General features: G+C 44.9%; 1 protein-coding gene across 13 annotated transcripts in view; it reads right to left on the bottom strand.

Moving 5' to 3' along the window:
* Positions 1-25,743, bottom strand: part of dop (microtubule-associated serine/threonine (MAST) protein kinase dop) — a 1,162,440-nt gene that overhangs the window by 246,812 nt on the left and 889,885 nt on the right. Inside the window, exon 1 of one of the 13 annotated variants that reach the window (XM_071676299.1) lies at positions 19,670-19,909. The exons of 10 other annotated variants lie outside the window; for them this stretch is intronic. In XM_071676299.1, the coding sequence (XP_071532400.1) occupies positions 19,670-19,726 (57 nt within the window). In that variant the 5' untranslated portion in view covers positions 19,727-19,909. Of the gene's footprint in view, positions 1-19,669; positions 19,910-25,743 lie in introns of those variants that run through there. 2 more of the 13 variants (XM_071676297.1, XM_071676298.1) reach the window with 2 other exon arrangements.

The following is a 25,743-nucleotide window of genomic DNA, read 5'->3' on the forward strand; positions in this document are numbered from 1 at the left end:
GCGTGTGTGGACGTGTCTGTGTGTGGGGGTGGGTTGGGCAATTTCTTTCGTCTGTTTCCTTGCGCTACCTCGCAGGCGCGGGAGACACCGACAAAGCAAAATAAATAAATATATATATATATATATATATATATATATATATATATATATATATATATATATATATATATCATTTTATTTATCTATTTTGCTTTGTCGCTGTCTCCCGCGTATATATAAGGGGAGAAATAATACTTCCCACGTATTCCCTGGGTGTCGTAAAAAGCGACTAAAAGGGGAGGGGGGGGGAGCTATAAATCCTCCCCTCTCTCTTTTAATTTTGCCAAAAGAAGGAACAGAGACGGGGGGGGCCAAGTGAGGATATTCCCTCAAAGGCTCAGTCCTCTGTTCTTAACGCTACTTCCCTAACAGGAAAAGGCGAATAGTACGAAATATACATACATATACATATATATATATATATATATATATATATATATATATATATATATATATATATATATATATACGTGAGCTTCCACTGGTCAAGCACTTCATTCTAAATTTCTATCTTGTGAAATACTCACTCCACCTGCGCAAGATGGGCAGGTTGGGTTGGTGGCAGAAGTGTGGGGGTGGGGGGTTGGAGTCTTCAAGGCCCGTGTGACTAATATAAGAAAGACGTGTGCGCATGACACATCTCATCATAAAAACCTGTTCTCGCTGGATAACATATAACTAAGTCTGTCTTGTACATATATATATATATATATATATATATATATATATATATATATATATATATATATATATATATATCTTTCTTTTTTCTTTTAAACTATTCGCCATTTCCCGCGTTAGCGAGGTAGCGTTAAGAACAGAGGAATGGGCCTTTTTTGGAATATCCTCACCTGGCCCCACTCTGTTCCTTCTTTTGGAAAATTAAAAAAAAAACGAGAGGGGAGGATTTCCAGCCCCCCGCTCCCATATATATATATATATATATATATATATATATATATATATATATATATATATATATATATATATATATTATCCCTGGGGATAGGGGAGAAAGAATTCTTCCCACGTATTCCCTGCGTGTCGTAGAAGGCGACTAAAAGGGAAGGGAGCGGGGGGCTGGAAATCCTCCCCTCTCGTTTTTCATTTTCCAAAAGAAGGAAGAGAGAAGGGGGCCAAGTGAGGATGTTCCCTCAAAGGCCCAGTCCTCTGTTCTTAACGCTACCTCGCTAATGCGGGAAATAGCGAATAGTATGAAAAAAAAAAAAAAAAAAAAAAAATATATATATATATATATATATATATATATATATATATATATATATATATATATTATCCCTGTGGATAGGGGATTAAGAGTACTTCCCACGTATTCCCTGCGTGTCGTAGAAGGCGACTAAAAGGGGAGGGAGCAGGGGGCTGGAAATCCTCCCCTCTCGTTTTTTTTTTTTTTTTCCAAAAGAAGGAACAGAGAATTGGGCCAGGTGAGGGTATTCCCTCAAAGGCCCAGTCCTCTGTTCTTAACGCTACCTCGCTAATGCGGGAAATGGCGAATAGTTTGAAAGAAAGAAAATATATATATATATATATATATATATATATATATATATATATATATATAAACAAAAACTGGACACACCAGCTGCTACTCAAGAGCCGCAGAATCGAAAGAGAGTGATCCGTGCTTATCTTGTCCCGGAGGGTCGGATCAGCGAGCAACAGTGTGGCGCGGGGCGTCCAAAGTCTCCCCAGCACTGGCCGTCATTACCTTCGCGCCCGAATACCTGATCGATCATTGTAATTAGTGACAGTGTCATTAAGGCTATGTCATCACCAGGACTGGAAGGTCCGTTGAATAGCGACATCGTAATTAAGGAAGTGTGTGTGTGTGTGTGTGTGTGTGTGTGTGTGTGTGTGTGTGGAAGGTTGCTTAACGCTGGTCATCAGCAATATACATATTCAACGGCATAGATACCATAACTCGACTCCTTCCTTCTCCTCCATGGCAACCCCACACTTCAGTACATAGGACGTTACCAGTGCAAATATACAAAGACACTAATCGTTTCTGTGATGATGTGAGGGAGGAGCACACTGCAGGAGGAAGGTGGTGATGGGCATACTGCAGGAGGGGGTAGGTGGTGATGGGCATACTGCAGGAGGGGGTAGGTGGTGATGGGCACACTGCAGGAGGAAGGTGGTGATGGGCATACTGCAGGAGGGGGTAGGTGGTGATGGGCATACTGCAGGAGGGGGTAGATGGTGATGGGCATACTGCAGGTGGGGGTACATGGTGAAGGGCATACTGCAGGAGGGGGTAGGAGGTGAAGGGCATACTGCAGGAGGGGGTAGGTGGTGAAGGGCATACTGCAGGAGGGGGTAGGTGGTGAAGGGCATACTGCAGGAGGGGGTAGGTGGTGAAGGGCATACTGCAGGAAGGGGTAGATAAAGGCAAACAGTGTGCGTGCAGTATGCACAATACATGTACACAGCAGGGTGACACAATGGGGCTTTTCACAGCCAAGGCATCATGGCCTCCTAGCCACCTGCCCCTTCCCTTAAGGGTGTCAGGGATTATGGCTATGTGGAGCTCTCGGGAAGTGCTGGAGGAAAGAGGGGAGGTGAGGTAATATTAGCCTCACTGGGAGGTAAGGGAGGCTGAGGGAAGGGGGCCGAGTGCACTGGTAGGCCTACATTGGCACAAGTATGGGAGACTGGGAGCTAATATTGCTGGGTTGATTCCCAGGTTTCCCCAGCACACAGCCTACATCTTACCCTACACTCGTGCGGTTCTCCGTGTACCTTCATCTAGCCACGACAAGCCTTTAAATAACCGGGAAAACATTTTACATACAAAAATAGCATAGTATTTACCGGTTCACATAAGCCTCGAGTAAAACATCTTCATTTCTACACAAGCCTTATTAGCAATTTCAGTTAATGAACGCCATACGCATGCAAACGCACTCACACACACACAACGTGCACCAATTACTACACTTGGGAGTATTACGAGGAAACACGTGTGACGTGTGACACAACCACCAGTGTTGTGTGGTGAGTGTGTGTGTGTGTGTCACACTGTGTAAGCGGTGGCAGTGTTGTGTGGTGTGTGTCACACTGTCCACGTGGTGGCAGTGTTGTGTGGTGTGTGCGCGTGTGTGTCACACTGTGCAAGCGGTGGCAGTGTTGTGTGATGAGTGTGTGTGTCACACTGTGCAAGCGGTGGCAGTGTTGTGTGGTGAGTGTGTGTCACACTATCCACGTGGTGGCAGTGTTGTGTGGTGTGTGTGCGCGTGTGTCACACTGTGCAAGCGGTGGCAGTGTTGTGTGGTGTGTGTCACACTGTCCACGTGGTGGCAGTGTTGTGTGGTGTGTGCGCGTGTGTGTCACACTGTGCAAGCGGTGGCAGTGTTGTGTGGTGTGTGTCACACTGTCCATGTGGTAGCAGTGTTGTGTGGTGTGTGCGCGTGTGTGTCACACTGTGCAAGCGGTGGCAGTGTTGTGTGATGAGTGTGTGTGTCACACTGTGCAAGCAGTGGCAGTGTTGTGTGATGAGTGTGTGTGTCACACTGTGCAAGCGGTGGCAGTGTCGTGTGGTGTGTGTGCGTGTGTGTCACACTGTGCAAGCGGTGGCAGTGTTGTGTGGTGAGTGTGTGTGTCACACTATCCACGTGGTGGCAGTGTTGTGTGGTGAGTGCGTCGAGGGGTGAGGAGGAGGAGGAGGGTTGGTGCACAACCCCATCACGTCATCATGGCCGGGGTGGGACGTTGAAGGCCACCTGGCTGGCTACACCACATCCCCTCCTCCCCTCCACACCACACCTGCCCACACACTCCCTACATGACAGATGCAACGCCCCCGAGGCATCTCCCAGCCGCTAGCTTACACTGTCACCGAAAAGCCTCAAGTCATCCAGAAACCCTAAAGATTCTACCAATCACTTCCCCAAACGCCACAATACACCACTCACCAGCCTCTGGTATGACACGAGGTGCTGCTGGTGTAGAGGCTGCCCACTTGTATATACCACACACCGGGTCTAGGGACAAAACACCATGTACACGTCACAGCTAACTTTCAGACCTACACGGAAATGAGACTCTCTGTTCATTTCCTGGAGGTAGAAATATCCTGTAGCCGAACCCGTGCCCACACCCCACCCCCACAACACGCACTTCCCTACCTTCCCCAAGCCCGTCAGCCACCAGGCTGCCCTCAGCTCTCATGTGTCTCTCATGACCCCACAGAGGGACACAACCTCACCTTCGCTACGACACCTCCCTCTACATCATAAACCTCAATAACGTCCAGACGGAACGCACGACAACTTACAATACGCCCCCATCAACACCCTGCCAAGTGACACCCACCTGTGGGAAACTTGACTGGTGTGGGTTGAGAGAGGGTGGGGTTGAAAGAGGAGGATCACAGATGGTGGGGTGAGAGCAGAGAGGCCCGGTGGTGGGGGTGAGAGCACGGAAGCCCGGTGGTGGGGGTAAAAGCAGAGAGGCCCGATGGTGGGAGGTATAAGCAGAGAGGTCCGGTGGTGGGGATGAGAGCAGAGAGGCCCGGTGGTGGGGGTAAGAGCAGAGAGGCCCAGTGGTAGGAGGTGTAAGCAGAGAGGTCCAGTGGTAGGAGGTGTAAGCAGAGAGGTCCGGTGGTAGAGGTGAGAGCACGTCCAACGTCCGGGAGCAGCTGTACTCGCGCCGAATGCTGATATTGGAGTGAATTTGAGCCTTTTGTGACTGTATGCATAACGACTCTGTGACTCACAGTCGTCGTCTTAAAAGGTGTGGGAGGGAAAATACTGTGGTAATGGGAAATTCCCAACAGATCGCTTTCTTGCAGACTCTATTTCAATGCTTATCTTCGAGCAGAGGAGAGAGAGAGAGAGAGAGAGAGAGAGAGAGAGAGAGAGAGAGAGAGAGAGAGAGAGAGAGAGAGAGAGAGAAATTCAAAATCTCTACAATAGTCAGTGAATAATCCCAGGCGCTACGCCTGGGGTAGTCCGACATCATTCAATCAGTTATCCTTAACGACTCTTTACAATGCCTCGTCGATCACAAAACCTGTGACAGCGGCAGCTGGTGCGTCTCTCCGTTCCTACACGTCACTCGTACTATTTCACGGGGGGTAATTCCCAGTCACGTACATCATCCCATGACCACACTGCACGTCCCAGGAACTGTGGAGGGTGAAATGCTCTGATTCCGCCATCGACTTTTGGTATTCCTGTAGACAAGTCTAGAGGTAAATAATGATGAAACAGACCGACACTGGAGTTCCCTGTGTCGAATTCTATTGTCTGGATAATTCTGATGGCATCAGTAAGGAGCAGACACATGCGACGGCGTTCCAGAATCTACAACTGTGTGTTAGTCATGCATGAGCTGGACAATACTAGCTGTATTTCTGATAGACACTGTAGCACAGGGTAGCAACGACTCCTTAAGAAACATTCGGCACCAAAGGATTCACTACAACAGTGAAGCAGATTCACGAAACAGCACCGTTTACGATCAGAGAAGCAAATCTTCCCCCAAAGAGGAGGATTGTGGGGATAAACATATCTCTGGGGAGCTGTCAGGAACCTGGAAAGATAGTGAGTGAAATTCCGACTACACTTGAGTGTGGTGGCGTGAGATCCTGACGTGCGGTGGGAAGGAGGAAGGACAGCTGAGGTTGGGTAGAGAGGAAGGTCATGTTCAAGTGAGGTGATGGCGTCTAGCAAGGCTGTCTTCAACAAGATATGGTAGTGGGTTAACACGGCAGCTGACTGACATGGTCCGGCTCTAGGATCGAGGCGTCGTCTCACCTTTCGTTATGGGGCTGGAACACCCAGTTCTCCCCAGCTCCAGAGAAGGCGCAGGTATACGTTACATACACCCCATGCTAAGTGAAACAGAAGTAAAGACAACAGGTTAGGGGGCCTGGTGAGGTGGGGTGTGTGTCATGTCAGCAGGAAGGGGTAAGGCCAAGAAGGAATGTACGGCGGGGTTAAATCGAGACGAACGGCAGGAAGAGGTGAGGCAAACCTTTGTTCGCTGAGGTGGGACTGAAACAGATACGATGGTTGTGCCGACGAATGACATGGGGTAGGTAATGTCTCAATCAGGGGCGTAACACAACGGTAGTATGTTGTTACTGACGACAAGGCGGAGGTCGGCTGATCCAGCGTCAGGTAAATCATAGTAACGTTGACCAGACCTGGTCTGGCTCCACCCTTAACCTATGGGGAAACAAGTAATGATCGAGAGCTCTGCTTTATGAAGCTCCCCTGTGATGAATACACTACAGGCTCGTCATGCTCGCGTTACGGACGATCTACACAAAACATGGTTCTCAAGGAACGTTACTTAGTAACATTACTTTACGTTACTTAGTAACGTGTGTCAGTCTGAATACCGTGCCATACTATGAATAAAATGTCCAGGGATTCTGTTCCAGTGTGAAATACCATTTTTCACAACAAAGCCATGGAGCCTTCCACAAAGTTATCAATGGAATGCTTTGTGTCTACACAGTTAGACAAACGAAGAATTTCAAAATGCAAAAAATAGAATAAAATGAAATAAAACCCCTCTGCCACCATAAGCCTCCACACCAGAACCCCACTTCTTTAGCGGCGTCACCTGCACACTCACACGCCGAGGAAATTCTGTCGAAGTAAACACTACCACTTCAGAAACGAGTTATTCTCCTGCAGGAGGGAAGGGGGCGCCCCTCGACCAGGTGTTTCCCTGGTGGTCGCCAGCCGGGGTACCCGTCCAGCCTGGCTCAGCTGCTGCTGATGGGGAGGTGGGGGAGGAGGGACAAGTGCGCCCAAGCCGCCCCCCCCCCCCCTCAGCAGCCGGATGCCTCCAAGCCGGCCAATGTACGCTTCATATCCTGCTCCCCTATCCCTAGCCCACTATATCTATCCCCCACCCTTCATTCTTAAAGTGTTTTCGCCTAAGCTCTTCCTTGTGGTTCTCGTCCACAACACCCACGTTCAACGCCTTGAGGACGACGGTACGATCTTTGCTCATGACGGTACAGCCCTTGGCTATGGCGTTCGACCCTTGAGCGTGACAGCCTGGCCTTTGACCTGATCTTAAGGTCAAAAGCCAGGCCACTATACCCAAGAGTCGTACCGTCGGTGTCACGGACCGAAACGTCGTCACGTTCAATGATCATGGCTCGTAACGTCGTACTTAAGAATCGTACCGTCGTGCTCAAGCGGTTAAGTTACAACATGGGTCTAGACAAGAAGAAAAAAAGCAGAGCTTGGCTAGTACAGAGTTACACATATCCCCCCAGACAGATCGTGTGCGAATTTCACTCTCTTGTTGCATGTCAAGCTTTCTGTTGCATAGCAAGCTTTCACTTCAATCAAATCGACGCTAATGCACATTCCGGCAGAGGGAGAAATCAGCGCTCGCATCGCACTAGTACTGAAGAGAGACAATGCAGAGTTGATATCAAGACTCAACGAGACGTACAGAGGGGAAACTTCTGAAGTCAACTGAGCTTCGCGAGTTACGATAGTAACAGGTAAACAATAACAGATGAACCTCTCAAGTACTGATTATGGATAGGTATACAAGAACACAAGCGAAAGTAAATGGCGTGTTAACATACCTCAATACTCAATGGCTCTTTAGTGTTCGTATAGCAGCCTGAGCCATTATCATAAACTGATAAGACTCTTAATAGGCCAGGGGGGACAATACCCTCCTTCTTGATGGGATAAACAAGAAGCAGAGATGGAGGCGGCAGGGGCAGCAGCAGCTGTCCCAGGGCCCCACCCCTGCATGTAGCGGGGTAAGGGGTGGGAGTGTGGGGGTGTGGGGGGTGAGGAGGCGATACTGGCAGCAGCAACAACAGCAGCAAGCCGCACCCCCCCAAAACCACCCCCAGCAAGTAGGGGAGGGGAAGGGAGGAGGTGTGCTACCAGTGTGGCGGGGTCGTCAATAATGCAGACAACAGCCGCAGCTTCCGCCACATCTTGCACTCGGCAACCACTGCCTGGTGTCCACCACAACCACACAGACACGCACACGCACACAATAGCAGTGCCCACCAACATTCCTCCAGTGCTTGCCAAGGACATCATCACCCATCTCCTGATGAGCGACCTCAGGACCCGTCTGTGTGGTGCTCTGGGCATCTTCCCATCGGCCAACCAGCACTGCACACCAACATTCCTCCAGTACTTGCCAAGGACACCCGGCTCTGAGCGGCTACCTAGAGGAGGGAGGAGGAGGGGGCTGTCCGTATGGAGTCCCTGGTAACTTGTTACCAGTCGTCCCTACACCTCGTATTACTTGGTATCAGCTTCCATGCTAACGACGTTCTTTCCTGGGTATTGTCTGACTGTGATTCGGGCTTGGCGCCTTTCCATACCCTCCGGACTTTGCCCTTAAGAGGGCATTTCCGAGTGCGCAGGCCGGGAGCTGCGTGTTCCCACACAGATATATCCTGGTGAGGATGCCCTGTGTTCTTCGAGGAGGTTTTCTGGTGAGCCAACTGGAACTTCATGGGAGGCCTATATGACTTCTGTGGCTCTTCTACCCGAGACAGCGAAGTCCACCTCCTCCTCATCCAGTGCGTCTCTTGGCTCCACTCTGCCCGCTAACTCCCAGGAAAGAATGACAAACTGAAACACAGTCTGCGACGTGGCTCCAGCTCCACTACTGCTGGTGGGCTCCGTCACCTTGAATATATTAAATAATACCGGGGATTTAATAATTTCTGCGGAGGGCGGCCACACACACACACACACACACACACACACACACACACACACACACAGCAGGAGAGGCTGGCCTGGCCTGGCCTGCTCTTACTGCTCCTTCCAGCACGTACATCCCAACACACCCACAGGAAATTGCAGGACAGACTACTTCAGCTCAGCTTCCATTACCAGCCCCGTGTAAAATGCTGCTCCATGCTGCGTGCGTTTGTATGAGAGGAGCTTTCACTCCAGCCGAGCCAAATCCAGTTTACGTTCCAGAATACAGGCACTTTATAAAAGCTCATAAACATAACTGTGTGTCCCTTTGAGTACGGCTGTGCGACCCTTGAGTATGATGCCCTGGCCTCTGACCTGACTCTTACAGGTCAGGTCAAACCCCAGACCAAACTAAGCTAAGACCTATCGACGTCTCAAGGGGTTAATTCTCGCCCGGGACTAAAAATGACGCCTGGAGAGCATCTGTTCGAGGAGTAGCAAGTCTCTCGCTTGAAAGCCGGGTATACAAAACAAACGACAATGAATTTTCACAAAAAAATTGGGAAAAAAATGAACATCATCTCCATCCCAATTCTTCCTAAGCTGCTACTAACAATAACATGGGTAAACTGGTGAATCTACTCCTGCTGTTTGTATGTGTTAATAAGTGCCCAGAATTGTCTTATGCATGTCAACCGCAGGGTTTTTACTACATCATATCAAGAATAAGCTACTGACCCTACACACATCATACACTATCATCCTCCTTATCTTACAGACTGTTGCCACATCATTTCTCATAAGCAATCTTCTCGTACTTCTGTAATTTCGTTTGCTCCCTTCCTTCATTCAAGGCCAGGCCTCGATGGGGACTTCCGTTCTGTAGCTGGCGAGCAATCGCAAAACCTGTGGGGGAAGCCAGTGTCAACCGGTAAGGAATCTTCGGTACTGAGCATGACCTGACAGCGACCTCTCCTGCCGGTGAGGAACCATGCAGATGGACCAGGGAGGGAATAATAACCGGGCTGAAACAACCTGTTATAATGGAAGGACGCGTACTCCGCTGGAAGTAATAGGAGTGGAGTGGTATGGGGACTGGCCTGAGCAAACAGGCTGGGATTACAGAAAGAATTGACACGTTCTTTAACCAGCTCCCCATTACTCTAACTCCTTAAGCGCGACAGTATACGACGTTTGAGCATTAAGACACGACCTATGAACACGATGAGATGACGTTGACCACAGAGACTCGCATGGGCCAGCCTAGCCTTAGAGTCGAAGCCATCTTGGTGTCTTAAGGTGTAGGCTCCAGATGGAGGGAAAGCAGTAAACATACATACAACACATCTTTCCCCCCCTTTTTTTTTCTACTAATGTCGTGTCGTATAAACACCATACCAGCTAACGTAACAATGATGTGAGTCGCAGTCCCAAGGATAAGTTTGCACACTGAAAATCCCGTATTTGTAATGATACAAATATAAAGTTCAGGAAAACTAGCATAACGCTAAATAACATTACAAATTAAACCTAATGCTACAGGATGCTAACCTCACCAAATCCAGCCCTAACAGGAAATGCCTTGGTTCCCAAGGATCTAATTTCTAATGACTACAACTGACACCGAAAACCACAGTCATATATCACTCTCTGCAATTTCGCGGCTGATATCAATCATGTTTTTCACTGGCCTCGGAGACCCGGATGATGGTCAACTGAGGAACTGAATGCGACAAAATATGAGACGTCAACACTTTTCTCTCTCTCTCTCACGAGAGGAGGGAGGTACAAATATGTTGCAGCGACTATGGATCGTGACACACTTTTCATCGACCACAGGGACACAAAGAGGAACACACCGTCATGAGCGAAAACATGATGGGCGGGGGATCCTACCTACGCACGTCCCAAACAACAACAGGGAAAACTGATTGACGATGACGAAGTAAAAAGGCTCGACCCTCAAATCTTGCTACATGTGACCGCCTACACTGATAAGGATGGTAACTGATTAGATATGCAAGATCACCTAGACCTTACAACAATATCAGATGCGGTAACAGTCAACCAAAAGATGGAGTAACGTACTGACTATGAGATTTAGCACTTGACTATAAGGTTCGCGGATACAACTTAGAATAAACACTCACTAAAAATCCTACATTGGGAGGCTACATGAACTGGGAGGATGAGACTGCCGTAACTAAATCAATAAAGGTCTTGTCATATCCAAGAGTCGTACTGTCGTGACCAAGAGATAAAAAATATATAAGTTTCTTCAATATCTGGAACGCCATGAAGTCTTGGCAATTCCCTTTACCGGCTGGATCGAAAAACAGGTAACTGGTCTACTGCTTCCACCTGTGAGCAGCAGAGTTTCGCTATACTATCAATAACGACAATTCTACTTCTGAACTTTTGCTAATGAACAACGTACAAGGTGGATCATTTAGACTCTCGTCTGAGCAGTCATTCGTTACACACACACGTGGAATAAATAACAATTATTCAAAAAAACATTCATTATTGGTAAGCACAGAAATTAATGTTGGGGTCGTCTGCCAAGAGCTAAGAATAAAATTCTCCCCCGTGAGTCACTGTACAGTTGTTTTACAAATTTTGGATAGAAAAACCACCGTAAAATGTAAGATGTAGCGGGGAGGGAACAGCAGACTTTAGTTTGGGAAGGTGCAACCAACGTGAGCAGCCAAGGGGGATGGTTGGACCACAGTCAAGTACCACAACTGTGACCCGTGCAGCCTAGCAGTCTGCCATCACACAAATCATCCGTGGGGAGAAAAAAAAGACAAAAAACTACAGAACAAATATCTTAATGGCAATGGGTAGCTCTGACTTTCAACTTAAACCTTTAAATGCAAATACGTTACGTAAAAGCATCTTGTTTACACTTTGAATTCTATCCTACATAAATCGCGAAGATAAACAGTACCAAGAAATCATCGGACGTTTGTACCTGCATCTCAAACCATGTGGGTGTGCGAATTTATAAACGCCAGGAGAATTCTTTTTTTCGATTTGATATGCACCCTCATCGACCATCACTCCCTCCCACCAGTGCAACACCGCAACCTTAGGGCTCAGACAAGGATGAAGGGAGAGGCATTCAAAACAGCCCTGTTACCGTACGTTCCACAAGGTTTTCTACAAAGTATACGGAAAGTATGTAGAAAAAAAATAGGAGAGAGCGACTCAAAGAGATTTTACATTTCCTAAACTGGGCCTGTGTGAGGGATACGCTGAAGCCGACCAGAGATGATAGGGATGGGCAGCAACACCTCTCTGTCTTAGTAGTCGAGGCTGAACACACGCCCAGGTGGCCACAGACGGCGTTACAACACAGGTAAGGAAGAGCGGGTCATTCACCGCCTTGCCTCACCATCCACACACACACACACACACACACACACACACACACACACACCCGTCCCCAGCGAAGGCAACCTGCAAATTCGCTGCCCAGGGGGGTTCTACACATGCTGTGGCGAAGCTCTCTCTTTTCTTCTGATGGTACATCTTACTGCCACATATACGCAGCCATAAAACCTACCCCCACCGTCTGGAGTGGGGCCAACCTGGTATTCCCTGCAGTGTTTTGAAGTGGAGCGTGTGAGATGTGTACCTATTAGGTGAGGGGCGGGACAGGTGCGCTCCTATACCTGCCCCAGAGAAGTTCCTACACACACACACACACACACACACACACACACACACACACCTCGCCCTCATTACCGTGCCCAGAGGGAGTAAATACCTCCTGCATGAAACACACGCTTATATTTCCGAACACCGAGTCTTGCAGTGATGCCAGATGTCAGATCCACCTTACAGACGTACAGTGGGGCATCTTTCTCTTGTTCGTACCAGTACTTGATCTCTACCGTACTACCATGACACCAATACTTGTTCAGCGTACCGTATTAACACACTGCATATTTTTGTTCGGTGTACCGTACTACCCTCAATGCAAATCCTTGTAGACTACATCGAAGTACCATCCTACTGCACCGCATCACTATCAAACCATACTCATTCCCTGTACCGTACAACCATCGTACCAACATTTATTAACCGAATCGTGCTTATAGCTTTACTACAGTACATTCTCTTCAAGCCACGCAAGTTAATTCATAAAACTATGTTACTAATTTCGAAAGAAAAACAAAACTTTTTAAGTTTGCCAAAGTGCCTCAGCATCGCAACATATCATCGCCACCTCCGCCCTTAAAGTGTTTCCTCTGTAAACATCATGCTTCCCAACTTTAGGCATTTCTCCCTCGAGCATCTGATAAAACCACTGAACCATCCAGTATCTTCCTACGGCAACATGGCCTTTACCGCTAAGGACCGCCAACAGCTGCCACGATGCAACGGGGGTTAACCAGTATAGTGTGGCAGTCTGGTCTTAGACCGAGGTGCAAGGTTAGAGAGAAGCTCTGTAAACCAGCGTTAGTTTTACGGTTGTATTGGGAGGGACTGGTGGCTGCACTAGGGTATGGTGTGAGGTACTGGTGCCTGTAATGGAGTGTGGTGAGGTACTGGTGACTGTACTAGAGTGTGGTGAGGTACTGGTCACTGTACCGGAGTATTGTGTGATGATAATTCATGAGCACTATCAAATAAAGTCAATAAGCATGTGATCAGATCTAAAACCTTTGATCATAATATACATATATATAATATACATATATATATCTCCTGGGGATAGGGGATTAAGAATACTTCCCACGTATTCCCTGCGTGTCGTAGAAGGCGACTAAAAGGGGAGGGAGCGGGGGGGCTGGAAATCCTCCCCTCTCGTTTTTTTTTAATTTTCCAAAAGAAGGAACAGATGGGGGGGGGGGGGCAGGTGAGGATATTCCAAAAAAGGCCCAGTCCTCTGTTCTTAACGCTACCTCGCTAACGCGGGAAATGGCTAATAGTTTAAAAGAAAAAAAAGATTATATATATATATATATATATATATATATATATATATATATATATATATATATATATATATATATATATATTAGCTCGACAATCGAGAGGGGAACATAAGTTCCCTATGCTAGCACCCATGGTCCAGGGGAACTTGGGTGTTAAAGTAATGGCCACAGCAAAACATTTTTCAGTGCTACAGTCTACCCCGTGATTGAACACGGTACCAATTAACTACATCAGACACTAATACGCATCAGACGCTAATACGCTAGTCAAATGTAGCGTAAAATTCCGGATGACTTAACAAAACCTGGTTCACGACTTCTTGAATCAAATCTGCCGTCCATAGTAAAAGAAGCTAGCTTTTTCATATCACTGGATAAATAAAAATGAGCAACGTTTTCAGCAACACAGGCCAGGGTTGCGCAAAATAAATCGTCGAAAGAACAATAGTAAAGGTACAAAATTAGCACATATATTCCTCTATGGTTCATGAACCTGGTCTCCGTAATACAAGACAGTAAAATACTAGTTCAAATATATACGGCATCCCTGATTATGACGGTAAAGTAATTTGTGAATCTCGTCTACCGTGATGTATGGCAATAAACAACTGCTTTATGTACTTGATGTCTCTGATTTATGAGTAAACAAAGAGTTTTATGTGCCTGGTCTCCATGATCTCAGACTAGACCGGCTTAGGTTCCCATTCTCCGTGATCTAGGACAAATCTGGTTTATGTTTCTATTCTCCATGATCAACGACTACACTGGTTTATATACCTGATATCCGTGATCTACGACTAAGCTGGTTTATATACCTGGTGTCCGTGATCTACGACTAAGCTGGTTTATATACATGGTGTCCGTGATCTACGACTAAGCTGGTTTATATACCTGGTGTCCGTGATCTACGACTAAGCTGGTTTATATATCTGGTGTCCGTGATCTACGACTAAGCTGGTTTATATACCCGGTGTCCGTGATCTACGACTAAGCTGGTTCACCTACCTGCTCTCCGTGATCTCCAACTAAATGGATGATCTATGTTCCTCGTGCCCGCGACTTACGATGGCAAAAACCTCTAATTGATTGTGAAATGGTCTTTATATGTCACGCTGACAATCTCTCTCTAAGCCACGAGCACCGTACTGTAATGCTCTGTGGGCATACTCCCACACTGCACCTACGATCGAACTACGAGTCTTCGAAAGCTCCCACATGTGCTGGTACTCCGATAATACCGTTAATAATACCAAACGTCACGATGTTTTCAGACAAAATTATATGTCGAGCCATATGCCAAAGAAACGAAATAAACAGTATCATAGCATGCTACATGAAGACGCGTTTACTTGTTAGCGCGAAGCGCTTCTGGCGTGCCTGGAAACGACGGTGTGGGATGTGAGGCACGTACCCGCTCGCGACAGCTGGTTTACCGTTTACAGTATACCGCAGTGTACAAGAACCCTATCTTGGTCTACCGTTCACATATGGATTCTACTGTGTGATAGCTATCATCATAAAACATATAGACACACATACGGCAGAATAGGGACGATGAGGAGGTAACACAAGTGTGGGTGGCGACTGTGGTCACTGTACATGAGGCTGGCTACCTTACTCACCTCCAATTCCAAGAAAATGACGCGCTTGTGTGATGGTGGGAGTGGGGTGGTGGAGGAAAGGGGGTGGGTTTGGGGGATGGAGGTTATCGTCAGTCAAGTGCATCACTGCAAGCCGGGGAAGCTCCACAGACCAGATGTTTCTTACTCAACCGTACCAGGGCCGTTACTCTTAGCCAATAAAACATATATTTCAAGTGATCTCCAGCTCGCGTTACACCGATGACTCATTCACGAACAAGTTACATCACAAAGCAAAAGGTGACCTTACGTGCCTTAGCAACAATAACACATAAATCATTTAAATGCAATGCATATTAAACTACCAACGTATTACCATATATGACATTACAAGTATCGGCCAGCATCCACGTTTCTCCATAAGTCTGAGATAGTCATTAAGATTAAAGTTATACCAAAAACTGGACTGCATCTTTGTATATGAAAGTGCTTTCTTGCCTTACAGGCAACGCTATCGAGTGTGACGCTTTATACAGTACCGGTATGTGGTAACGTATGCTGTTAACAGACTTCAACATGGAAAGTAATGGTATCATCGTATTCAAGGTAATTACAGCCATCTTACACTCAAGGTACGCATAAACTACCTAAAGACTTTCACTGTACTGCAAACTAGAACATACGTTGAAGTCGCCTGATTGTTCTGTAAATAAAGACAAATTTACCATTGCCCGGATCGAACGATCCTAAATGAAGATCTATTTCCCCACACCACAATAAACCTAAATGAAGATCTATTTACCTTAATAAAACCACAAACAACCCAAATCAAACGAAACAAAACCAAACTAAGACATCAGTACACTTTAAGAAATAAGAAATAGACCGGGTCACAGCCACAGAATAGGAATTAATGCCAAGCAAATGTCTAGTCGACATATGAACACAGTTGACATGATGTCGCGACTTGAATTCGGGGAAGAAAGCTGCTTAGTCTGTCAAAAATAAAAAGTCACTAAAATCTTTTAAGGATGAATAAACCTCAAGAACCTTTACTGTATAATCAAATATGCATATATAGGTGTTAAATGAGACTCTTCCACAGAAATAGCTTTAGAATTCAGCTCACAACGCACACAACAACTACAAGCACAAAGACATTTATTCACCATTACTTTTTCACTTCATCACCAAAAATATGTATTCTTCTCTTTATCAACTGTAAAGCAAGTCTTCGTTTTAGATATAATTTAGGTTCACCTGAAATAACCATTCAACAATAACCACTTCGTAAGCGATTCATTTCGTCAATTTGTTGGTCGCTTTTGGCCAGCGATAAGGCAAAACTTAAAAAAAAAATCACCACAGGAATGATTCAGGGAGCTGTACAATGCTGAAGCTACCTAAAAACAAGCCAACAACTGGAAACAGCATCTAAGTCAATCTGCAACTCAAAGGAAGCCATAATCCCTTTCTATGCATAAATAATAATCAGTTATCTCAGCATATTTGTTACCTAATTATATACGGAAGCAGTACATCGATTTGGAAACGTGGTGGTGCTGACAGTACCCATGAACATACTCAAATTCCATTACCCAAGGACCCCTTACTACGAAAGAGTCCTGATAATACCTAGGATGTCTTTCAAGAGGTTCCAGCAGCCCAAAGTTGCACTACTTGTGTACTAAACTACCCGATACAGCTTAGTGGTGTTACATTATGCAGGCGGGGTCCGGTAGCACCCCCGCGAGAATATGACACACAGAAAATGGTTCTCATTTCACTCTGCCCTTATGGAAATAATCCTACGTTTTCTGAATAATTAATTCCTCAGGAAAAATAACTAACCTCTATCAGCATACACGTATACGAAGTCTTAATAAAATATGAGGGAACCTACGTATTTTGAAGGCTCTTCGTTTTCAAACATACACGTTATTAGGGCCTTATATATAAACTTACAAAGGTTTCAGAGTCTCTACCCTCAACACGACCAAGCTAGCACGACGCTACTTTGATCAGTGAGGGGGCGTACGTAAGCCAACACATCCTGGCTAGTCTGATACATTATGTAGGAACCTGTGAGGCCCCTTTTTGAATTTCTAGAGTGAGCAGTAAACGGTGTTTCTAATGACTGTCAGGCACTGTGTCAAATAACTTTTCGTTACGGATATTTTGACTTTTCTCTCGCAGTAACAGCAAATTCCAGTTAAAGTGGTAATGAGCCTAAGGTAAAATTCTTTCATGTCTGTTATCCCAATATTAAATTACTAGGCCTTCCAGGGTTGATGTCTACATCTAAAAACATATCCCATCTACGGTTTCGACAGTACAGCCTAAATGCTTTTAAGTCACATCCAGCAGCTGCGACTTTAAAAGTGTCAGTGCAAGTTTTCTGTGAAAGATCTTTGCATGCATTTTAGCTCTGCAATATCGCTCGCCCTGGCAGGTAATGTTGGAACTAATGAGTATTCTGCTCGGCATTTACCCAATACACCTGGCTTGTCTTAGCATAGGACCCTAAAAATATAGAAGCACAAAGTCTCGCTGATGAAATGGTTGACAAATCTATTTCAACAAATATAACGAACACAAAAATCGTAATTCTTCTTTTGTCACAGTTTGTTTCTATTTCCTGACATCTGCTGTTTCTTCGTTACAGTAAATAAAAAAAAAAAATATATCGTTTTTACAACTGAGATATCATATATGGGTTAAAAACTATTTCTAACTTGATATTGGAAACAACATATTTAGTTCATGAACATAAAAATGTGGGTGTCCCAATATTCTGGAAAATGTGAAGCCCCTATAGTGTCTTCCTCGAGCCATGGTCATCATTCTTTTAATTTTTATCAGTGCCTTCCTACAAATATACGAAACCAGCGCAAGGCAAAATCCCTTTCTATTTTCTATTTTTTTTAAGGAAACCTTTTTCACCTGTTTGTGACATATGGCACTTTCTGACCAGTCTCTCGAGAATCATTAAAAATCTTTTTATCTTCGAGGGTTTACCAGGCATAAAAGCCATGTAGAAGTCGACAGCTATTAAACTCCACAAACGCCTTTTTTTTCTTACTCTCCAGTTATGAAATTGGTTGTGAAATTTCTTTCAACAGAGATGGCCTTGGTTTGGGCATATTTGTCTGCCATGTTGGTCACTGACATATATATATATATATATATATATATATATATATATATATATATATATATATATATATATATATATATGCATAACTTTGAGAAACGCTCACTTGACGTTCAAACATTATTAGGTAATGCAAAATAGTTCATTCTTCCATGAGGCTTTAAAATCAAACACCGTAGGAACCTCTTTGCTTCAAGTAAAAACAAAATCTACCAGTGTTGATGTATTACAAAATCGAGCATTATAGTTATAACTAACCGAAGGGCATCACAACATTCAACTTAAACTTATCAGAATGAAACTAAAATGCCTGATAAAGAAATTATTACAGGGGTTGACTACCACAAAATACATTAATAATAGGAAAAAATCTTCAAATTCCCAATTCTAAAAAGCATTTTCTAATTCTGAATGTGGCAATATCATTCTGGTGGGTAAAACACTTTTTAATCTAAGTCTTCAACAATGTATCTTAGAATCACTCTTGAAAAAGAACGAATGACATTATTCTAAAGGATTTTAAAAAATGCGTTAAAACTTTGGTTACAACAATGGTCGTTAATGAATAATGAGAAAATGGTAATTACCAGTTAACTGTGTATAACTGCGCAAAGATATATATATATATATATATATATATATATATATATATATATATATATATATATATATATATATAGAATACTGGCACATGTTATGCAACATTAACATACAAAAAGTATACGAATCGTCGGGTAATAAACTTAAGACTATGGTCGTTTCTAAATCATATAATAATACGAAAATGATACGCCATTTAAATGCCAGGGTTTAAATGGCCTTGTGCTGATGCCATGGAATTTAAAAGTGGAGATAGGTCAGCAGGGTTTATCCTAGACCAACAACAAATCACCTATAACTATTGTTCCCAGCGTAGCAATTGTAACACAAACGCCAGATGAAAGTTCGTGTAATGAGGGTTTTTTCCAAAATGACGAAAAACTACTGTAAAGCGTTTATCCCTTCGAACAAAAGGGGCCGCCAGAAATCATCGCTATTTTCGCTGTGGGACCGACATGGGTAGCGTAGATGATGGGCATCATCACAAGCAGTAACCTCGCCAGCATTTAATACTAAATTATCACTTACTACCTGAAACATCATTTCGGTCTTAAATGCGACCTACAACACGCCAGTATACGTAAATATGTCTGTCTGCCGTTGGAACATGTGGGGAAACCTAGCAAAAGTGAACTAGCCTCCGAAACGGTTGAAGCTTGAGACAAAACTTACCAACTTCCATATAACCATATCCATGGTTTTGTCCTGTCTGTTTCTCCTGTCTTGCATGGTGACGTGTTATTGCTTTCTCAGACAGCACGCACCCTGTTTAACATAACGGGCTCCACTTGAAACATTCCAGGCTGACGTGTACTACACGCGGACATTGCTAAAGACACACACTGCCAGTGCATCACACCACACGGACACCATCCACGCTTCACTAAGGACTCACTGAGCAACTTTGAACGAAGTCTACAGAGAATGCTGGTTACCGTCTCATACCACATACCCAAACTCTCGTACTCCCCCTAATGGAAATTATCACATCAAAGTGCATGTTTACAGTAACGAGACGATTATCATACAGGTTTTTCTTATTACTGCTAAAATGGAAAAGTTTTATAGCCTTCAACGGTCTATCAAATTAAATTACGAGTATTCAATTGAATCGTACGTCTGGCCATCCATTACAACAATCTTGAACGGAGGCTGCGCAGGCTGGCGTACAAATATCTATCAACATTTTTATCGCTCACATTTCAAGAACCTGCCAGTCAGCTAAGATAAAACATAAGTTGACGACAAGACGACAGCGAACTTCGCTGACAACATTTGGGAAATAAGCGTTATATTGGTAACAGTGTCACCTAATGGGTGCAGCGTATGGCGTCAACAACGAACGTCACCCTTCTTGCCCCGGTACCTGCGCTCACTCCAACACGCAACCAGCTTTAATATTTCATTGCTCCCTAGATTTACACCTAGAAGCGCTCCTGTCTCTCAAGAAACACAATAATAATAACAATAACAATAATAATAATAATAATGATAATAATAATAATAATATTTTATTATTATTATAATAACTAATGATAAATTAAATACTATAACAATCTAAAAAGTGACATATCAGCATTAAGTCGTACGTTATCAACAAAACCAGCCAGTCATCATGGTGAATACAATTTTGTTCGCTGATTAAATGTCCTTCTCTTGAGAAACATATTGGAAATCTGCGCATATGACCGTGAAAGCTAGCTCAGGCTTCAGCTTAGAAGATTAGCCAAGTATACTCTTACTGTTAGGCTCTTTCATGCATACGTCATTTTAGAAAAGTATTTCTACTTTCACAATATACATTTTCTTCTTTTTAGATCAGAGTCTAAATCTCACGAAGATGATATGGTGTTGACGAATGCGTCAATCAATTCTCTTTCTCTTATGCAGTGTCATCTTTTCGATATATCTTTGACTGTGTAGCTCTCTCGTGAGGCATACACAAGATAAATGAACAGTCAGTTGCAGCTGGTGTTGCTATGATGCAATCACCTCCACGTATCGCGGAAGGGGCCCCTCTTCTCTTGAGAATACTTTGGAAATCTAGTTCTCTGAATCTTTCCCTTACGTTTAACTAACTCCTTCCTAACTCAGGTTTTCACCCCTTAATTCATAACATTCTGATACGGGATTTTCTCGTTGTCAATGACGGTTTGAAATGTAATCATTTCTCCGTCGCTTTATGAAGCGGTTTAAGTAAAGAGAGTCGCAAGGAAACCTTCCCCTGTCACACTTCTGGCCAAGCTTTCACCCGGGGAGTGTTGCGGGCTGACGACCCATGCTGCTGAGGGCACACAGACCAAGCCATTGAGACACTCGTCACTGACCCACTCTGTCTGTGGTGGTTCTTCCTTCCTCCGACCACGGGTACCCTTGTTCCCTACTCCCCCCGCTCTTGCAACCCAACCCGACATTACCCAACGTCACATCCCCGCTTGACTGCTTCGATTAGTTTGTACTTCAGTCCTCTAGTTTAATCAATTTACAGGGGTATCCACTGTGCCGTGGGCAAGATATTACAGATGCTTAATAGACATGAATGTTTCGAGGTATGGAAAGGGAAAGCAAGATACAGAGGTGAGCTGAGGGTCCCAGTCATAACACTTTCCCCTCACTTTCCCAACCGTCACGATCATGTACTGTGTATCTATCACAGTCATACTCCCTCATTCTACCAATCATAACATACCTTAGCTACATCCCGTCATACTGTCATCCTAACCCTCTCATCTTCACCTTTCCTACCGTCACCGTCACACTCACTCGTCCTCATCCTTACCTTCCTTACCGTCACACTCCCTCGTCCTCATCTTCACCTTCCCTACCGTCACACTCCCTCGTCCTCATCTTCACCTTCCTTACCGTCATACTCACTCGTCCTCATCCTCACCTTCCTTACCGTCCCACTCCCTCGTCCTCATCTTCACCTTCCTTACCGTCACACTCCCTCGTCCTCATTTTCACCTTCCCTACCGTCACACTCCCTCGTCCTCATCTTCACCTTCCTTACCGTCACACTCCCTCGTCCTCATTTTCACCTTCCCTACCGTCACACTCCCTCGTCCTCATCTTCACCTCCCCTACCGTCACACTCCCTCGTCCTCATCTTCACGTTCCCTACCGTCACACTCCCTCGTCCTCAGCTTCCATACCAATACACACTTTCGCCCTTATCATCCTTATCGCCACACTCCCTCAATCCATCCCTTCCTTTTCCCTCCAGAATCATTTCCTCCCATCACCATGATGCCCTCGTGTTGGCAGTGGGTGCGTACAAGTCCAGGCACACACGAGGCGAAGGTGACTTAACCTTATCGGCCCCTCATCTGTACCCATATTTTCCACTATACAGCATCCACACTCTCTCTCCCTTTTTCTTCGAATAGAGATTTCTGACCTTTATCTTTCTTTCTTGTGACTTTCACCTTCTCATGACGGCTGCTTTCCCCCACTAATTCAGTCCCTTTCACATCTTCAACAGACTTTCATTACGTTACGTGCAGGTTTTCATTTTCTTTTTGCGTTCCACACTCCCTGAAACCGATATACCTTCGGGGGCAAACGTTTCCCAACAGACACAGTAAACGTTTCATCATCACAACCAATAGTAGGAGCAACATATACACCCACAATACCGTGCAATAAGAAAACATGGGCAGTTGACAGTTGACTGATGTTTAGTTCAGTCACAGATAAGATAGTATCTACTGTAAATTATCTCTGGTTTAGTCTCTTAAGATAGTGAGTACTGGTACAGTGAATCAAGTTATAACATCACTGGTTTAGTCTCTAGATAGTAAGTATTAGGATAGTGAGTGTAGTTATAACATCCCTGGTTTAGTCTTTAGGATAGTGAGTAATAGGATAGTGAGTGTAGTTATAACATCACTGGTTTAGTCTTTAGGATAGTGAGTAATAGGATAGTGAGTGTAGTTATAACATCACTGGTTTAGTCTTTAGGATAGTGAGTAATAGGAGAGTAAGTGCAGTTATAACATCACTGGTTTAGTATCTAAGATAGTGAGTAATAGGAGTGAGTGTAGTTATAACATCACTGGTTTAGTCTTCAGGATAGTGAGTAATAGGATAGTAAGTGCAGTTATAACATCACTGGTTTCGTATCTAGGATAGTGAGTAATAGGAGAGTGAGTGCAGTTATAACATCACTGGTTTAGTCTTCAGGATAGTGAGTAATAGGATAGTAAGTGCAGTTATAACATCACTGGTTTCGTATCTAGGATAGTGAGTAATAGGAGAGTGAGTGCAGTTATAACATCACTGGTTTAGTCTTCAGGATAGTGAGTAATAGGAGAGTAAGTGCAGTTATAACATCACTGGTTTAGTCTTTAGGATGGTGAGTAATAGGAGAGTAAGTGCAGTTATAACATCACTGGTTTAGTATCTAAGATAGTGAGTAATAGGACAGTGAGTGTAGTTATAACATCACTGGTTTAGTCTTCAGGATAGTGAGTAATAGGAGAGTAAGTGCAGTTATAACATCACTGGTTTAGTATCTAGGACAGTGAGTAATACGATAGTGAGTACACTTAAAACATCCCTGGTTTAGTCTCTACGACAGCGAATATCACGATGATAAGTGCACTTATAACATCTCTGGTTTAAGTCTGTAGGACTGTAAAGTGCACTTAAAACATCTCTGGTTCAGTTTTAATGACAGCAAAACCTAGGACAGTGAACCCTGTTACAATATCTGTGGTTTAATCACTAAGATGGTTAACGAGACTAAAAGAGTGAATCCAGTCGCATTATCTGACGTTTAATCACTAGGACGTTTAACGATACTAGGATAGCAATTTGTTAGCGAGACTTAGGATAGCGAATCCATTTACAATCTCTGTGGCTTACTCACTAGGATGAGAAGTACAGTTATAATATCCCTGGTTCTCGTCCTTTAACATTTACAGTACAGGGAGGCTACTGTTTTTAAAGCAGATGTATAGGAATCAATTTCGCCTGAGAGACGATCCTGGTGCATGATGGAAAAGGTAACCTGCGAACGCATTGGCATGGCGATCTATGGCGACAGTGGGATTAATACTGCGTGGATATATATATACATATATATATATATATATATATATATATATATATATATATATATATATATATATATATATATATATATATATATATAATCATGACATCCAGGCTCAAAGGAAACTGTGCGGGCATCATAACCAGGTCAGCGAACCCAGACGTGAGCAGAAGGCTATCCACTGTGGTGTTGGTGGTGATGAGGTGCACGGAAGACCGACGTCACAAAACAGGAAATGATAATGTAAGTGGACAGTCCGTATGGTGGATGCTGCCGTGAGATAAGCTGGTTGTGCCCGAAGCAAGAATACGTGGGATGGGGACTGGGGGGTCAGAACCTCGTGTGCATCCCACGGTCTTGCTTGAGAATACGTGGGATGGGGACTGGGGTCAGAAACTCGTGTGCAGCCCACGGTCTTGCTTGAGAATACGTGGGATGGGGTCAGAAACTCGTGTGCAGCCCACGGTCTTGGTCGAGAATACGTGGGATGGAGACTGGGGTCAGAAACTCGTGTGCAGCCCACGGTCTTGGTTGAGAATACGTGGGATGGGGACCGGGGGCAGAAACTCGCGTGGAGCCCACGGTCTTGGTCGAGAATACGTGGGTTGGGGACTGGGGTCAGAAACTCGTGTGCAGCCCACGATCTTTGCGAGAATACGTGGGTCGGCCGGCTGGGTCAGAGCCATGTGTGGGAGTCCCGTTTTAACTATCTGCTTTGTCGTCCCGGCTGGCTGACCTATGCACTCATGCAGACCACTTACATCACGACAAAAAACACCACCTCCAACACCTTAACATGGATTCTAAGTCCATATTTCTAGATGTTCATCCTCAGTTTCTTTCCTGTGTCGGATGTTGAGCCGGAGGGAGCGGTGGATGGGGAGGTTACTTCGATTTTACGATCCTGTCTCTGCCACTTTCAGTCCTCCAGCAGATAACCTCTTCATGAACCATCATGTCTCCTGTTATCTGTCCTTCCCATGTAGGGCGTCTTTCTAATAGCGGGATGCGAAAGGTCAGGTGAAATGTCATCGGAAGTTCAATAACCCATTTTTTTTCCCCCACGAGACACAAAAGTAATCGGAATCTCATATAATCAGGGGTACTACGACAGGTTGCATCGATACGTCTCTTGACAGAGAATTGCGTCACTTGTGAAGAAAAAGAGTGTGATATCAAATACCCTGTCACGACGGTACGACCCAAGCTTGTTCGTGACGGTGCGAAGGTAGTTGAGTAAGACGGCACGATCCTCAGGGTACGACGGCGTGACCTTTAACCCCCCCCCCCCCACGTCCCAGGTCAAAAGCCAGGTCTTCATACCCGAGGGTCGTAGCGTCGCGCGCTGAGGACGTTCTTGTGATGACCTGGTTCTGTCTGGGTGTGATATCAGATATGGAGGGAGAGAGAGAGAGAGAGAGAGAGAGAGAGAGAGAGAGAGAGAGAGAGAGAGAGAGAGAGAGAGAGAGAGATGGGAGGATCCAGTGTGGACAGCGCAAGGAGCGAGGGAAGAACAATACGTGATAAGTGTGGTGACGGAACCATATCGAGACTTTCATCTCTGGTCACGTCCCACAGATCACCCAGCCGTAGGACACAGTCTCAGCGCCACCACGTCTGGCGCCTGGAGGCCAGCACCATGGAGACGTGCAGGTCCTGGAGGCCAGCACCATGGAGACGTGCAGGTCCT

This window comes from Panulirus ornatus, chromosome 22 (genome assembly GCF_036320965.1).
Source record: "Panulirus ornatus isolate Po-2019 chromosome 22, ASM3632096v1, whole genome shotgun sequence".
Taxonomy (NCBI): Eukaryota; Metazoa; Arthropoda; class Malacostraca; order Decapoda; family Palinuridae; genus Panulirus; species Panulirus ornatus.